This window comes from Coregonus clupeaformis, unplaced genomic scaffold (genome assembly GCF_020615455.1).
Source record: "Coregonus clupeaformis isolate EN_2021a unplaced genomic scaffold, ASM2061545v1 scaf0125, whole genome shotgun sequence".
Classification (NCBI taxonomy): Eukaryota; Metazoa; Chordata; class Actinopteri; order Salmoniformes; family Salmonidae; genus Coregonus; species Coregonus clupeaformis.
In genome coordinates this window covers 548644-566714 of record NW_025533580.1, presented here as the reverse complement: position 1 = coordinate 566714, position 18071 = coordinate 548644, and the positions used below count along the sequence as shown (strand labels likewise).

General features: G+C 46.1%; 1 protein-coding gene across 5 annotated transcripts; it reads left to right on the top strand.

Annotated features, from left to right (window-relative positions):
• The first annotated feature begins 1330 nt into the window (after positions 1 to 1330).
• On the top strand, positions 1331 to 17847 carry LOC121556507. Of its 5 annotated transcripts, none has more exons than XM_041870396.2 (3): positions 1331 to 1964; positions 2295 to 2416; positions 10849 to 17847. In XM_041870396.2, exon 3 carries the CDS (start codon positions 11247 to 11249, stop codon positions 16212 to 16214), a length of 4968 nt encoding a protein of 1655 aa, XP_041726330.2. In that variant the 5' UTR covers positions 1331 to 1964; positions 2295 to 2416; positions 10849 to 11246; the 3' UTR covers positions 16215 to 17847. The 5 variants fall into 5 exon arrangements, with proteins under 5 accessions (XP_041726330.2, XP_045069514.1, XP_045069517.1 ...); XM_045213579.1 differs by having other exon boundaries at positions 1331 to 1968; XM_045213582.1 differs by lacking the exon at positions 2295 to 2416.
• The last annotated feature ends 224 nt before the right edge of the window (positions 17848 to 18071 follow it).

Genomic DNA, 18071 nt, shown 5'->3' with positions numbered 1-18071 from the left:
CACAGCCTAACCCAATAAAACCCAAAGGGTTAACAACACATTATGTCACAATGTATGTGTTTACATGAATGTCTCAAACACAGGTAGGTAAAAAGGGTATAACAGTAACTACCTGAATGTTCAGTAACAGTGTCTTTTTTCAGGGAATTAGGACAGCTAACCTAGTTTTAGATTTGTATTAAAGTCACAGAAAGTCTGTAGCAATGTCTGTACTATTTCCACAAGCCATAACCATCGAAACAGTCATTACATACACTTCTTCCATTATTTTGTACATGGTAAACCTTTTTTGTGTAAGTATATTGTATTTTGTATAGCTAGTACAATCAGAATATTCTAATGGGTTGTGGCTCTCTTCTATAACACATTAATTTGAGGCTTCAACAAATTATATGTGAGTATTTAGTGGATGTACAGTGACCACCCAAATGCTTAACATTTAACATATTTCTATATAGCCTATTATGTGGCAACAGGGATATTTTTGATGAGTAATGACAAATAACACATGTAATAGATGGTGAATAAAATAAGACACAAAGAGATGAATGAATAGGTGTATGTTTCGACACCATCATGAATTCATTTAAACCTATGTAGAACGAGGAAGGATAAATCTAAATCTAGATTTGTATGAGATTATATAGATTTGTATGGGATGATATTTACATGTGAACTTCATGAATGTTTTCATGACTATTATTAATTTTCATATATAAATGCCTACTTTTAATTTATCCAATGCATTTTGATCCCCTTGGATACAGCAGTGATCGAACACTACATTTGTAAAATAAAGTTGGTGGAAAAGGTTGTCAGACTTGTTTCCTTCATCAGGGTCTTACTCAAGTACTGAATAAATTGTATAATATTGGGAGTGATAAACTAGCCATCCTACTCAACTATTCCCATATGAAGTGACTTTCCTGACAGGTAAGATTGAATAAATGTTAAGACATTCTGTGGGAAGTTGTTCCTAAATCTACAGTAGGCTACAACTAAATTACTAACTAATAGGGCAACCGCCCCCCTGGAGAGATACCGTCCTGCAAGCCTTAATTTCAACGAAATTTTAACTGTTCCCCAGGACCATAATTAACTGAATCAGGTATGCTACCACGGGTTTGGAGTAGAAGCCTGCACCTGTAGCCTTCAGGAGTTACCGTTTATCCAGGGAAACATTGCCATTTCAATGAAACAACAAATTTGCATGACAAAGCCTGTCACCCCGCACGTGCCAGAATGACAAGCATACAACTGTGTGTCCAAACATCTAGGCATTTTTTAAATATTTTATATGAAATCCAATGAAATGCAACAGTTAGCAAATACACGGCAGCCATTTTAACAAGTCTGGTTGGTGAATGCTATGCCCAGCTGCAGCATGAAGCCAGTTAAAATGGCTTCAACCTCACGCAGAGTCGGAATCTATTTCTGACAGATTTGTATCACATTATTTGTCATTCGGATACCTACACGGGTGACGACTTGACAATAATATATCATTTAAAATATTTACCAAATGGAAATAAGAATATTTCAATGCAAAATATCAGTTAGATATAGATAGCATGCTTGCTATCCAAAACAACTACTGAACGACAGGTTATGCTACCCGGAAATATTACACGGGCCGGAAAGGACCAATGTTAAGTGAGCACACGTCATTCCCTTTTACCCCCCAAAATTATAACCGACCGTCCAAAACATTTAAGCCGACAAAAACATCACCAACTCATCATTACTAATGGGAATTGATGCTGTCAAATGGCGTGGAAAAGGTTGCAGCCTCAAATACTGAGTATTTTGAGCGAAAGGGAGCCGAGCATTCACCTAGCTCAGCATCAGTGAACATGGCTATGGCTAACGAGTCGAAAACAGTACGCAGAAATGGAGAGCTAAGCGAATGGTAGCTAGATGGTAGGAAGGCGTGACAGGCCGCATCCTGAGCGTGTACTTGATGTGTAGGTAAAGAAGCATTTTTCTATTTCATTCTGCCGAGAGGCATTCATTGTCTTTTGAATGCATATTCTTTTGATGCTATAGATAGCAAGCAGTGTGTGTTGTGTATTTGTATGGGTTGCATGCGAAATCTGCTAGCTAAATAGCAGAATATTATACCAAAAGCTGTCAGTCAGGGCATGTAAGCTCGTTTTTGCAAAAACCCAAATGTTTGTCAAAGCAATCGTGCAACCTGAAGTTAGTAGTTCCCGTAGCTAGCTAGTACGAGCCATTATGCAATTTTTGCAGTGGCTGAATAACAGTTGCTGATTCTGAATTTCGGTCCTCCACAGGATTGGTCATCTACATAATGTGAAAGGCAATCAAAAAGATGCGATTGTGAAATAAAATCTATCTCCCTCCGCTGTTGGGAGAACACATATTTTGACTAATTGACATCTGTCAAACTTCAAAGGTAAGATTTTCCATAACGTGATCAATATATCTCCGACGTCTTATAAACATGCAATAATAATTAATATATTTTATTTACAGTTAGGGGGACTTAAAAAATGTGACACAGTGCTCAGTTCATAGGAAACTTTATGCAGTGGTAATACCCTAGTAATAAACAATAAATACATTATAATAACAGTAGTAATAAAATAGTAATTCGGCATACTATACTTATATTTGGAAAACTATACATTTTAGTGAGACTGACATTTGAAAAAAATATCATTACAAAGTTTTATTTTATTTTATCTTTATTTTAACAGGGAAGACATATTGAGACCTAGGTCTCTTTTTGAAATGCGCCCTGGATATTACAACATAAATATACACATTGTTAACAAAACCATGTGTAATTTGTTTTGTGGCATCTATGAATGTGATGTTCAAGGTTCATGATTGCATTTCCATCACCTACTTTATCCCTTTTCAATAATATAAAAAAAAAAAATGAAAATAATATATATATATATATATATATATATACACACTACCGGTCAAAAGTTTTAGAACACCTACTCATTCAAGGCTTTTTGTTTATTTTTACTATTTTCTACATTGTAGAATAATAGTGAAGATAGCAAAACTATAAAATAACACTTATGGAATCATGTAGTAACCAAAAAAGTGTTAAACAAATAAAAATATATTTTATATTTGAGATTCTTCAAATAGCCACCCTTTACCTTGATGACAGTTTGCACACTCTTCGCATTCTCTCAACCAGCTTCACCTGGAATGCTTTTCCAACAGTCTTGAAGGAGGTCCCACATATGCTGAGCACTTGTTGGCTGCTTTTCCTTCACTCTGCGGTCCGACTCATCCCAAACCATCTCAATTTGGTTGAGGCTGGGGGATTGGGGAGGCCAGGTCATCTGATGCAGCACTCCATCACTCTCCTTTCTGGTAAAATAGCCCTTACACAGCCTGGAGGTGTGTTGGGTCATTGTCCTGTTGAAAAACAAATGATAGTCCCACTAAGCCCAAACCAGATGGGAGGGCGTATCGCTGCAGAATGCTGGGGTAGCGATGCTGGTTAAGTGTGTCTTGAATTCTAAATATATCACAGACAGTGTCACCAGCAAAGCACCCCCACACCATAACACCTCCTCCTCCATGCTTTACGGTGGAAAATACACATGCGGAGATCATCCGTTCACCCACATCGCGTCTCACAAAGACACGGCGGTTGGAACCAAAAATCTCCAATTTGGATTCCAGACCAAAGGACAAATTTCCACCGGTCGAATGTCCATTGCTCGTGTTTCTTGGCCCAAGCAAGTCTCTTCTTATTATTGGTGTCCTTTAGTTGTGGTTTCTTTGCAGCAATTCAACCATGAAGGCCTGATTCACACAGTCTCCTCTGAACAGTTGATGATGAGATGTGTCTGTTACTTGAACTCTGTGAAGCATTTATTTGGGCTGCAATTTCTGAGGCTGGTAACTCTAATGAACTTATCCTCTGCAGCAGAGGTAATTCTGGGTCTTCCATTCCTGTGGCGGTCCTCATGAAAGCCAGTTTCATCATAGCGCTTGATAGTTTTGCGACTGCACTTGAAGAAACGTTCAAATATCTTGAAATATTCCGTATTGACTGACCTTCATGTCTTAAAGTAATGATGGACTGTTGTTTATTTTTGCTTATTTGAGTTGTTCTTGCCATAATATGGACTTGGTCTTTTACCGAATAGGGCTATCTTCTGTATACCACACCTACCTTGTCACAACACAACTGATTGTCTCAAACGCATTAAGAAGGAAAGAAATTCCACAAATTAACTTTTAACAAGGCACACCTGTTAATTGAAATGCATTCCAGGTGACTACCTCATGAAGCTGGTTGAGAGAATGCCAAGAGTGTGCAAAGCTGTCATCAAGGCAAAGGGTGGCTATTTGAAGAATCTCAATATTTGTAATTGTTTAACACTTTTTTGGTTACTACATGATTCCATATGTGTTATTTCATAGTTTTGATGTCTTCACTATTATTCTACAATGTAGAAAATAGTAAAAATTAAGAAAAACCCTTGAATACTCTAAAACTTTTGACCGCAAGTTTATATATATATATATATATATATATATATATATACACTACCGTTCAAAAGTTTGGGGTCACTTAGAAATGTCATTGTTTTCCATGAAAACATACATGAACTGAGTTTGAATAGGAACTATAGCAAAATGAATAGGAAATGTTGTCATTGACAAGGTTAGAAATAATGATTTTTAATTGAAATAATAATTGTGTCCTTCAAACTTTGCTTTCGTCTGTCACGATCGTTGGAGGAAGTGGACCAATGCGCAGCGTGATGAGTGAACATACTTATTTTATTCCACACGAAACAAAACGATAACGTGAAGTCCTTGGTTACAATACAAAACCAACACGGAACAAGATCCCACAAAACACTGTGGAAAACAGGCTGCCTAAGTATGGTCCCCAATTAGAGACAACAAGCAACAGCTGATACTCGTTGCCTCTGATTGAGAACCACCCTGGCCAACACAGAAACACATGAGCTAGATAATCAACCTAGAACACAAAACACATAGAAACAACACACCCTGGCTCAACATAACAGAGTCCCAGAGCCAGGGCGTGACAGTACCCCCCCCCAAAGGCCGCGCCAAACATAAACCGAACAGGGGAGGGCCGGGTGGGCATTCCTCCTCGGAGGCGGTTCCGGCTCCGGGCTTGACCACCACCCTCCGTAGCGCCCCTGGTCCGGTCTGGCCCCGCTGGCTGGAGCTGGACTGGACATCGGTGGAGCGGATTGCTTAGGCTCCGATGTGGAGCAGCTGACCGGTACCTGACCAGGCACCGGTGACCCAGGCATGGGCTGTGCCGGACTGACGACGCGCACCACAGGCTTGGTGCGGGGAGCAGGAACGGGCCGGACCGGGCTGACGACGCACACCACAGGCTTGGTGCGGGGAGCAGGGACGGGCCGAACCGGGCTGACGAAGCGCACTACAGGCTTGGTGCGGGGAGCAGGAACAGGCCGGGCCGGGCTGGCGACGCGCACCATTGGCTTGGTGCGGGAGCAGGAACAGGCCGGGCCGGGCTGGCGACGCGCACCATTGGCTTGGTGCGGGGAGCAGGAACAGGCCGGGCCGGGCTGGCGACGCGCACCATAGGCTTGGTGCGAGAGGCAGGAACAGGCCAGGCTGGCGACGCGCATCACAGGCTTGGTGCGAGGGACAGGAACAGGCCGGACGCACTGGGAACACACACCACTGGCCTTACCCGGGGATCAGGAACAGGCCGGACCGGACTAGCAACACACCTCAGTACCTCTCGCCGTGCCTCTACATTCTCCTTCCCTCTACTCGCCAATGGCTCCCGTAACCCGGTGGCCTTCTCTCCTCGTCCACTAACTTGCCCCTTATCTGCCTCCAGCAGTCCCGTCGTCCACGGTGTGAGCCCCCCTAAAAATGTATTGGGTTCGTCTCTCCCCCGTGGCTATGGCCTCCATGGCTCTCGCCAGACTCTCCAGCCTCTGCTCCCAAGTCCAACCTCTCTCCTCCTCACGCGGCTTGACCCAGTCGAGGTGGATATCCGCTAGAGTTACCTCTGGCGTTGGCTCCTGGACACGCTGCTTAACCCAGTCGAAGTGGATATCCGCTAGAGTTACCTCTGGCGTTGGCTCCTGGACAGTATGTTCGCAATTCATGCTGCGCATTGGTCCACTGTGTATGACGATCGTGACATCGTCAAAGAATCCTCCATTTGCAGCAATTACAGCCTTGCAGACCTTTGGCATTCTAGTTGTCAATTTGTTGAGGTAATCTGAAGAGATTTCACCCCATGCTTCCTGAAGCACCTCCCACAAATTGGATTGGCTTGATGGGCACTTCTTACGTACCATACGGTCAAGCTGCTCCCACAACAGCTCAATAGTGTTGAGATCCGGTGACTGTGCTGGCCAATCCATTATAGACAGAATACCAGCTGACTGCTTCTTCCCTAAATAGTTATTGCATAGTTTGGAGCTGTGCTTTGGGTCATTGTCCTGTTGTAGGAGGAAATTGGCTCCAATCAAGCGCCATCCACAGGGTATGGCATGGCGTTGCAAAATGGAGTGATAGCCTTCCTTCTTCAAGATCCCTTTTACCCTGTACCAATCTCCCACTAAACCACCACCAAAGCACCCCCAGACCGTCACATTGCCTCCACCATGCTTGACAGATGGCATCAAGCACTCCTCCAGCATCTTTTATTTTGGTCTGCATCTCACAAATGTTCTTCTTTGTGATCCGAACACCTCAAACTTCGATTAGTCTGTCCATAACACTTTTTTCCAATATTCCTCTGTCCAGTGTCTATGTTCTTTTGCCAGTCTGAGATATGGCTTTTGCTTTGCAACTCTGCGTAGAAGGTTAGCATCCCGGAGTCGCCTCTTCACTGTTGACGTTGAGACTGGTATTTTGCGGGTACTATTTAATGAAGCTGCCAGTTGAGGACCTGTGAGGCGTCTGTTTCTCAAACTAGACACTCTAATGTATTTGTCCTCTTGCTCAGTTGTGCACCGGGGCCTCCCACTCCTCTTTCTATTCTGGTTGGAGCCAGTTTGCACTGTTCTGTGAAGGGAGTAGGACACAGCGTTGTACGAGATCTTCAATTTTCAGCTGTGCTAACATAATTGCAAAAGGGTTTTCTAATGATCAATTAGCCTTTTCAAATGATAAACTTGGATTAGCAAACACAACGTGCCATTGGAACACAGGACTGATGGTTGCTGATAATGGGCCTCTGTACGCCTATGTAGATATTCCATTAAAAATCAGCCATTTCCATCTACAATAGCCATTTACAACATTAACAATGTCTACACTGTATTTCTGATCAATTTGATGTTATTTTAATGGACAAAAAAATTGCTTTTCTTTCGAAGACAAGGACATTTCTAAGTGACCCCAAACTTTTGAATGGTAGTGTATATACAGTTGAAGTCGGAAGTTTACATACACCTTAGCCAAATACATTCAAACTCAGTTTTTCACGATTCCTGACATTTAATCCTAGTAAAAGTTCCCTGTCTTAGGTCAGTTAGGATCACCACTTTATTTTAAGAATGTGAAATGTCAGAACAATAGTAGAGAGAATGATTTATTTCAGCTTTTATTTATTTCATCACATTCCCAGTGGGTCAGAAGTTTAAATACACTCAATTAGTATTTGGTAGCACTGCCTTTAAAATGTTTAACTTGGGTCAAACGTTTCGGGTAGCCTTCCACAAGCTTCCCACAATAAGTTGGATGAATTTTGGCCCATTCCTCCTGACAGAGCTGGTGTAACTGAGTCAGGTTTGTAGGCCTGCTTGCTCGCACACGCTTTTTCAGTTCTGCCCACACATTTTCTATAGGATTGAGGTCAGGGCTTTGTGATGGCAACGCCAATACCTTGACTTTGTTGTCCTTAAGCCATTTTGCCACAACTTTGGAAGTATGCTTGCATTGTCCATTTGGAAGACCCATTTGCGACCAAGCTTTAACTTCCTGACTGATGTCTTGAGATGTTGCTTCAATATATCCACATAATTTCCTTCCTCATGATGCCATCTATTTTGTGAAGTGCACCAGTCCCTCCTGCAGCAAAGCACCCCCACAGCATGATGCTGCCACCCCCGTGCTTCACGGTTGGGATGGTGTTCTTCGGCTTACAAGCCCCCACTTTTTCCTCCAAACATAACGATGGTCATTATGGCCAAACAGTTCTATTTTTGTTTCATCAGACCAGAGGACATTTCTCCAAAAAGTACGATCTTTGTCCCCATGTGCAGTTGCAAACCGTAGTCTGGCTTTTTTATGGCGGTTTTGGAACAGTTGCTTCTTCATTGCTGAGTGGCCTTTCAGGTTATGTCGATATAGGACTCGTTTTACTGTGGATATAGATACCTTTGTACCTGTTTCCTCCAGCATCTTCACAAGGTCCTTTGCTGTTGTTCTGGGATTGATTTGCACTTTTCGCACCAAGGTACGTTCATCTCTAGGAGACAGAACGCATCTCCTTCCTGAGCGGTATGATGGCTGCGTGGTCCCATGGTGTTTATACAGTGGGGAAAAAAAGTATTTAGTCAGCCACCAATTGTGCAAGTTCTCCCACTTAAAAAGATGAGAGAGGCCTGTAATCTTCATCATAGGTACACGTCAACTATGACAGACAAAATTAGGGAAAAAAATCCAGAAAATCACATTGTAGGATTTTTAATGAATTTATTTGCAAATTATGGTGGAAAATAAGTATTTGGTCAATAACAAAAGTTTCTCAATAATTTGTTATATACCCTTTGTGGGCAATGACACAGGTCAAACGTTTTCTGTAAGTCTTCACAAGGTTTTCACACACTGTTGCTGGTATTTTGGCCCATTCCTCCATGCAGATCTCCTCTAGAGCAGTGATGTTTTGGGGCTGTCGCTGGGCAACACGGACTTTCAACTCCCTCCAAAGATTTTCTATGGGGTTGAGATCTGGAGACTGGCTAGGCCACTCCAGGACCTTGAAATGCTTCTTACGAAGCCACTCCTTCGTTGCCCGGGTGGTTTGTTTGGGATCATTGTCATGCTGAAAGACCCAGCCACGTTTAATCTTCAATGCCCTTGCTGATGGAAGGAGGTTTTCACTCAAAATCTCACGATACATGGCCCCATTCATTCTTTCCTTTACACGGATCAGTCGTCCTGGTCCCTTTGCAGAAAAACAGCCCCAAAGCATGATGTTTCCACCCCCATGATTCACAGTAGGTATGGTGTTCTTTGGATGCAACTCAGCATTCTTTGTCCTCCAAACACGACGAGTTGAGTTTTGACCAAAAAGTTCTATTTTGGTTTCATCTGACCATTTGACATTCTCCCAATCCTCTTCTGGATCATCCAAATGCACTCTAGCAAACTTCAGATGGGCCTGGACATGTACTGGCTTGAGCAGGGGACACGTCTAGCACTGCAGGATTTGAGTCCCCTGGCGGCATAGTGTGTTACTGATGGTAGGCTTTGTTACTTTGGTCCCAGCTCTCTGCAGGTCATTCACTAGGTCCCCCGTGTGGTTCTGGGATTTTTGCTCACCGTTCTTGTGATCATTTTGACCCCACGGGGTGAGATCTTGCGTGGAGCCCCAGATCGAGGGAGATTATCAGTGGTCTTGTATGTCTTCCATTTCCTAATAATTGCTCCCACAGTTGATTTCTTCAAACCAAGCTGCTTACCTATTGCAGATGCAGTCTTCCCAGCCTGGTGCAGGTCTACAATTTTGTTTCTGGTGTCCTTTGACAGCTCTTTGGTCTTGGCCATAGTGGAGTTTGGAGTGTGACTGTTTGAGGTTGTGGACAGGTGTCTTTTATACGGATAACAAGTTCAAACAGGTGCCATTTATACAGGTAACGAGTGGAGGACAGAGGAACCTCTTAAAGAAGAAGTTACAGGTCTGTGAGAGCCAGAAATCTTGCTTGTTTGTAAGTGACCAAATACTTATTTTCCACCATAATTTGCAAATAAATTCATAACAAAAATCCTACAATGTGATCTTCTGGATTTTTTTTCCTCAATTTGTCTGTCATAGTTGACGTGTACATATGATGAAAATTACAGGCCTCTCTCATCTTTTTAAGTGGGAGAACTTGCACAATTGGTGGCTGACTAAATACTTTTTTTCCCCACTGTACTTGCGTATTATTGTTGTACAGATGAACGTGGTACCTTCAGGCGTTTGGAAATAGCTCCCAAGGATGAACCAGACTTGTGGAGATCTACAAAACATTTTCTGAGGTCTTGGCTGATTTCTTTTTATTTTCCCATGATGTCAAGCAAAGAGGCACTGAGTTTGAAGGTAGGCCTTGAAATACATCCACAGGTACACCTCCAATTGACTCAAATGATGTCAATTAGCCTATCAGAAGCTTCTAAAGCCATGACATCATTTTCTGGAATTTTCCAAGCTGTTTAAAGGCACAGTCAACTTAGTATATGTAAACTTCTGACCCACTGGAATTGTGATACAGTGAATTATAAGTGAAATAATCTGACTGTAAACAATTGTTGGCTATTTGAAGAATCTCAAATATAAAATATATTTGATTTGTTTAACACTTTTTGGGTTACTACATGATTCCATATGTGTTATTTCATAGTTTTGATGTCTTCACTATTATTCTACAATATAGAAAATATTAAAAATAAAGAAAAACCCTTGAATGAGTAGGTGTGTCCAAACTTTTGACTGGTACTGTATATAGTGTTTTATGTTAAGCTAAAGAAAATGTAATTTGATCATGCATACTTTGGTGTATCATCATGGTACAAATGTTGGTGTATTTACAAATGTCAGCCGTTCAATTTAGCAGTTTTTATCAATCAGAAATTTGTATTTTGACTAATGTAGTCTCTGTTTTTCAGTGAGAAGAAGGAAACATCATCTCTTCCCAGAGAATGAGTGGATGAGGGAAACAATGATATGGATGAAAACATTGTAACTGAAACAGCCAAACAACAGCTGTTGACTGAGCTGCTCTTTAATAAAGATTGTTCTGTGCCATAAAACACCGAGACCAACAACCAACAACAGACCAACAACAATTGCACACCAAAACAAGGCATTTTCTCCCCATGAAACTGTACATTTCAAAGTGTTTAAGACTAAATAAAATGGCACCAACCCATCAAGATAAAAAGAGAATACGGTATCCACGTTGAAAATAACTGTAAGAACTGTTTGCGTTTGAGAAAAAAGACACCCCCCCCAACTTTACACTATATAACCCCATTCTCCACACACTTGCTCCCTCTCCTCTTGGATGGAGAGTGGGGGCAGTGGGCGATCGGGCGGAAGTAGCAGCAGCCGAAGTGCGCGAACAGGGGGGACCGGCAGTGTTATCGGGCGGAGTTCGGGATCGAGCCGAGGCGACTCAGGCAATTCCAGGTCAAACAGTGGCACTGCAGGATCCCTCGGCCGAAGCTCATCTGTTGGCGGCAGTGGTGGGATCATTGTCGCTGCTCCTGGCGCTGGAGGTGTGGCTCCTGCACCCCCATGTGCCAGTGAGTGGGAGATGTTCCAATTTGGAAAATACAATCTGGACATAATAGAGATGTTAAGCGGACACCAGGCCCATCAGTTCAAAGGCCTTGGGTTAGAACGACAGTTACAGCATCAGCAGCAAGTGCAGCTTCACCAGCACCAGCTCCAGCAGCAGCAACAACAACAGGCCGAGACCTCAGGAGCTCTCCTGTCTGGGCTAGGCCTTGGGTCCCTCCAAGGGGCCAGAAGCAACGCCTTTTCCGATTCTGCCTCTATTTTCGCCAAAATGAGCGCCCCTCCTCCACCCCCTCTACAACAGCAACCTTCTTCGTCCTCACAAAGCTCAAGATCCAAGTCAAGCAAGATGAGTAGCAGCAGCAGCTCAAGCCATGTGTCGGGCTACCCACAGTTCCTGCGTTCCTTCCACCCGACAGAGGCAGCTCTGGCACAGGAGCAACTGCATTCTGGGGTCGGCCGCCCGAGCACTTTGCTGGGGGTAGCAGTGGTGGGGGTGCCGGGGGTTGGGAGTTGCCCCCCTCCACCACCCCCTCTGCATCCAGGCCTCTCTGTCCCCCAAGCATCACCTGGCCCTTCATCCTCTTCCCCCTCCCCCTCTAGTTCAGTGGTATCTAACAATCCCCCCAGTAGCAGTGCAGTCACCTCTCTGGGACACCAGCTGGTTGGGGCCCAATCTGATGCACGGAGCCTTCACCAGCAGTTCAGTTGCATGCTAGCTGCTAATCAGTACTTTCTCTCTGGGGTGCCTGCTAATGCTAGCTTAGAGCAGTTTCTGGTTCAGCAGGGAACCCACAACCACCTGGGGATAGGTTTAGGTCAGAGTGAGGGATCCAGCTCAGGCCTTGCTCCACCTCCAGCTCTTCATTCCTCTCATTCACATGGCCTCTCTACCGCTCAGCCACAGCAGCAGCAGCCTCCACAGCAGCAGCAGCTGCCTCCCCATACCCTGTCCCACCCCCACTCTCACTCCCACCCTCACCACCCCCTCCACCCAGGATCCCAGCCGTCCTCCCTGGGTGGTTTTGACTTCCAGGGCATCCCAGTGCTCTCCTCCAACCAGCTGGCCTCTCTGATGCAGCAGGAAGCAGGCCTGCCGCTCCCCCTGCCGCTTCATCTGTCCCTCTCCAAGGATGACGGCAAGGGGGACAGCAGTGGGGGCGGAAGCAGCAGCAGTAGGAGGAAGAAAGCGATGGCTGGCTACCTACCACAGAGGAAGTCAGATGGCGGCAGTAACAGCAGCAGCGGCCAGGGCAGTGGGAACCCCAATGCTAGCAGCAGTACAGGGGGTCTGGGCCACGACCCATCCCCAGGGCTGGTTGGGGGTGGGGGCGGAGGGGTTGGCATGTCAGGTTTGGGAGGAGATCCATCCCTCCTTGCCTCTTCATCATCCTCATCATCATCAGTTGTCTCATCCTCCTCTTCCTCTGGCCCCTCCTCCACTGCAGCATCAGTCCTGGTTACTAATGGTTCTCACCTATCCAAAGCTGATAACATGGGCTCCATGCCATCTGCATCTACACAGGATGACACTGAGCCCCTCTATAACTGTGGTGAGTGTGGCAAAACCTTCACTCACCTCTCCAGCCTTCGCAGGCACCTGCGCATGCATGAGTCTACGGCAGCAGGTACTAGCAATAATGCCAGCATTAACCCAAACCCGACTCATATCCAACCACCAACTGACCCCAGTCTCCCACACTCCACCCAGGATCTGAACTCTCAATCTAGCTCGCTGTCCTCCCAACAATCATCCAACTCAGTCCAGGCCTCCTCCTCCTGCCCCAGCCCTGACAAGACCTTCAATTGCTCAGATTGTGGCAAGCACTTCAAGAAGAAGGGGCACCTCCTCCAACATGGCGTCATCCACTCAGAGGCTCGCCCGTATGGGTGCAGCATCTGCTCCCGGGCTTTCAACCGCCGTGAGTCGCTGACGCGACACGAGAAGATTCACCAGGACAAGCCCTTCCGCTGCCCAGCCTGCGGTCGATGCTTCCGTGAGAGCACCTCTCTACTCAACCATGCTGCCTCTGGCACATGCGGCAAGCCAGGTAGGACATCAAAACCACAGGGCAGCAGCAAGGAAGGAGCTGTAGGTGAGAGCAGAATGGGAGGAGGGGGCGGAGGAGAAGGTGGAGTGGGGGATTACCAGGGTGGTAGAGGGGTAATTTATGGGAAAACTGAGGAAGAGGAAGAGGGTGTGATCATGGGAGGTGAGGGGGTTCAGAAGTCAAGGCTAGGGTGTGATGGTGGTCTGTTTCAGTCAGAGAGGGGAGGGAATGCTAACAGCAGGGACAGGCCAGATGGTAAATACCCCACTGATTACTCTCGGAATCGTTACACAGGCTACCATGACGACCACCGTTCTCAAGGTAACCCGTCTCCGTGTTACTCTGGAGCCTCCCCCTGTGGCAGCGGGATGGCGGGCCCGGCGCTGAGGAAGGCGCCCTTGGCCCCGACGCTGCACCCCCACCCTCAGAGTCAAACCCAACATCACCACCAGCAGCAGCAGCCTCACCTCCCCCTGTCCTCTCTCCTGGATGACTCTGAAGACGACGTCACCAGCTCTGTCAACAACGCCATCTCAGCCATCGCCGCCGCAGCTGCTGCCAACTGTGATATGAACAGTGGGAACAGAGGCGACGATAGGAGGGATATCATCGGAGGGCTGTTGGGGGGGCTGGACTTAGGCCCCTTGGGTTCCCCTTCATCAACATCTGGGATGGATAAGACCTATAGAGGAGCAGGGAACCAGGATGGTATGAGTGGTAATATGAACCACAACCAACAGCAGGGGAGTGATCCACAGAACCCTGCTGCCAAACCAAAACGTCCCCGGAAACCCAGAAAGCCCAAAGACCCCAACGCTCCTCCTAAACGCAGGCAGTACACCCCCAGAACTCCCAGAGAGTCGAGCAACATCCCGCGGCCATATCTGTGCAGTGTTTGCGGCAGGGGGTTTGCACGCCGCGAGACCCTCCGTAGGCACGACCGCGTCCATACTGGGGAGAAGCCCCACCGCTGCAGTACATGTGGGAAGTACTTCAGAGAGGCCTTCCACCTCACCAAGCACCACACAGTTCACTCTGGGGAGAAGAACTACAAGTGCAGCCTGTGTGGGAAAGAGTTTGGCTACTCCCAGAGCCTCAAGAGGCACGGGAAGCTCCATCAGAAAGGGGAGCTGGAAGAGGTGCCCACAACACCAGGAGGGGAGAACCTCAACAACTTCAACACAAACCCCTCATGTGGTATGGGCCAAGACAGGGAACAGAACCAAGGAAACACCTCCTCCTCCTATTACTCATACCCCCAAGATGTCAAGCCTCAAGGCTCCAACAGCCAGCCCCCACCCAGGCTCTACACCTGTGCGATATGCTGGAAGTCTTTCCGCCATCACTTCCACCTGACGGCTCATCACCAGACGGTCCATGAGAACGGAGGTGAGAAGCTGTTCAGCTGCGAGGTGTGTGGGAAGGCCTTTGCCTACTCCAACAGCCTCACGCGACACAGGCTGTCACAGCACGGCCTGGCGCGCACCGGCCCTGACAACACACAAGGGGACGCCAGTGGGTCAGGGGGAAACAGTGCAGCTGGTGGTGGAGTGAGTGGGACTGCGTCAGAGAGCGAGGCAGCCACCAACGCCCTCCTTCAGATGGCACCTTCCACTGAGGGCCACGGTGGGCAGCAGAGTCACAGTGTTGTCACCCACAGTCATCAACAACAGCCACCTCAGCCCCCAGCTGGCTACTCCCCCCTTTTCTATGATGCTGGTACGGCCCACTCCTCAGCCTCCAGCGTCCCTCCCTACTCTCAGCCCCTGCCACCAAACTCCACAATCATGCCCCCTCAGCACCAGCATTCCCCAGCAAGGGTTAAAGGGGAGCACATTTACCCAGCTGGGTCCAGTAGTCACACCCTTCACACCACGGCTCCATTCCAGCCCCTCACGGAGCTGCCGTCCGACCATCATCACCACCACCACCACCACCACCACCATTCTTCACATCACCACCACCGTTCAGAGCCCCAGTCCCAGCAACAACACCACAGGAACATCCAATCACACGATGACATGAGGAGGCACAAGAAGAAGAAGAAAAAGTCAGACAGGAGGGAGGGGAGCGAGGGGAGGGGGGACATGTGGGGGGAGTCCTCAGGCTTCCTCAGAGACGAGGGGAGGAAAGACAAGAGGAAGAGGAGGTCTGTTTTCCAAAAACAGTTGAGGAAGAAAAAGCTGCTGTTGAAGATTAGACGAGGGGGGGAAGCGGGAGGGGGAGGATATGAGTTGGTCACAACAAGAGGGATGAAGTTACAAATCCTGTCATCTCTCAAAGTCCCAGTGAAACGTTTTGCCTGCTCCATCTGTCCCCACGCCATGTTCGCTCGCAAGGCTGGCCTGCTAGCCCACAGGGCAGCTAAACACACCCAGAGAGTCCTGTCCACCCAGGAGCGTCTCTGCTGCGGTGTGTGTGGGAAGCAGTCTCACAGGCTCCTGGAATCCTTCATCCACCGGGCGACTCATCGGGGGTCCTTCTCCTGCAGGCGCTGCTCCGCTCGCTTCTGGAACGCCCCCCTCCTCCGCAGGCACAAGGTGACCTGCCGACATAGGGCCAAGGGACTGCCACGAGGTGGTGCTATCAGCCTGAAGTCATCCAAGAGGGCGGGGGAGAGGAAGAGCGGAGAGGAGCGGAGAGAGATGTCGCACTCCCTGCTTACAGAGTACAGATACTGAGCTTGCTGACTTCTAAAGTAGTGGCGTTTAAATTTTAATTGATAGGAAAGGGAGAGGTTATCAGTTTTGGACTATACATAGAAGAAGATGGACTTTAAAAAGCCTTTGGGGTGGGGGGTGGGGGCATTGAATTGGTCTGGTGTCTGTCTGGACCTCATCAACTCAACTCACTGACTGTTAGAACGAGTGTTTTAACAACATGAACTACTGTAGATCAACCAAGGATCACCTGGAATTCTTCCATCCAAACTGTATGGGAGGATGTTGAAAGACATTGCTGTTTTCACATGATCATTAACCCTTAAGTGCATTGACACTATGCTTGGCTGACACTGTGCAGTTATTAGACACGTTTAGGTGATTTGACCTGCTAATTTAACTCTACCCCCTCCGCCTTACTAGCATCCCTGCTATATCCCTAGCTGTACGATAACTCTGTCTCTGCTGTGTACTATGTCTTGTTGATGTTCACCTAGAGCCCTTTTGGGGATTTTTTAAATGTAAAAAGTGCATTTAGTAGGAGTAGGGAGAGGGGGGGGACACAGACTTCTGGTTGGTAGAGAGGCAGTCTGTCTGTCGGTGCATGTGTGTTTTTTGGTCAGTTTGTTGCAGAGGTTGTGAATTCAGAATGTAACGGTTAATTCAGTACATCCAAAAAGGATGTGTTTTTAGCGTAAGTTAACAAAGTCGTGAAAAATTTCCCCAGTGATTTAATCACATCTTTAAAAATAAATTTGAGAATCTTAATAGATTGAAGTGAATACCACTTTCAGACAAAAAAGTGTATCTTACAAAAAGCCTTGCTAATCATGATCACTTTATTTAATTTCATGCCTGTGGAAACAACTGTAGCTTTTATACCAAGAGATTGAGATCAAGACAGGATGAAAAATGCTTACTGTAACGTATATTGTGTTAATATCTTATCACTGCTGTGTTTTTCTTTTCACAAAGTACTTTATTTTCGCTTTTACTGTTCCTTCTTTATAATGGGTTAAAGGCTAGGAGCTGTCATAGTAGCAAAAACGGTTCTGATGACATGTATTAATGTGTGTAACTCCATCTGTCTACCTGCCAAACACGGATTTCATCCTTTCCTCTGCTCTTATTTTTTGCTGAGTTGCAATCATGTTCATACCCCTGTCAAGCCTTGTTTTATCTTCTAAAGAAAAATAATAGTTCTAAGTACATTTCTATCACTTTATTTACTTAAAACAAAGATAGTTGTTGATTATACTTCAGCATTGAATAAAACATAAGTGTTCTCCGCTGTGCTTTTTCTCCATGTATCATGCAATTCTAATGATGACGAACTGGATACTTACTGATAACTAATCATGTGGGTATTGACTCTATAATGAGTAAAATGTTACAAATACCAAAATCAGTATAGTAGTTTTGAAGATATATAGTTGAATAGCTGTGTGGCCCTGATGGATTAGAGGATGTCATCATGGATATACAAATACATTTCAACTTAGCACAACTATGGTTATCCACTTATTGGCAGGTCATTCCAATTCATGTTGTATATTTGACTAGAAATGCATTTTTTTTTGCTTTGTTTTCCATGACCCCAATTTGAAATGGCCACAACTCACAACCACCCAAAATAAATAATGAATGGACTTCTGCAGCCTACAGTACTATGTTAAATCCACTAGATGGCATTAGGCACCTCATTTCTGCTCACTGTACTCTGGCCCTTGTGTGGTAGAGTGTGGGAGTCACATGGATTTTACACCGATAGGGGGTGGATTCAAGAGGCAGAACGTGCAGTGTCCATGTCTGAGCCTTGTGTGAATGTGACTGAGTGACCTAGTGTGTACAAATGTGTGTGTGTGCAGACTCATGCTT

Coding starts and splice junctions, on each gene's coding strand:
- LOC121556507 (XM_045213582.1), top strand. CDS start 11,247: ATGGAGAGTGGGGGCAGTGGGCGATCGGGCGGAAGTAGCAGCAGCCGA.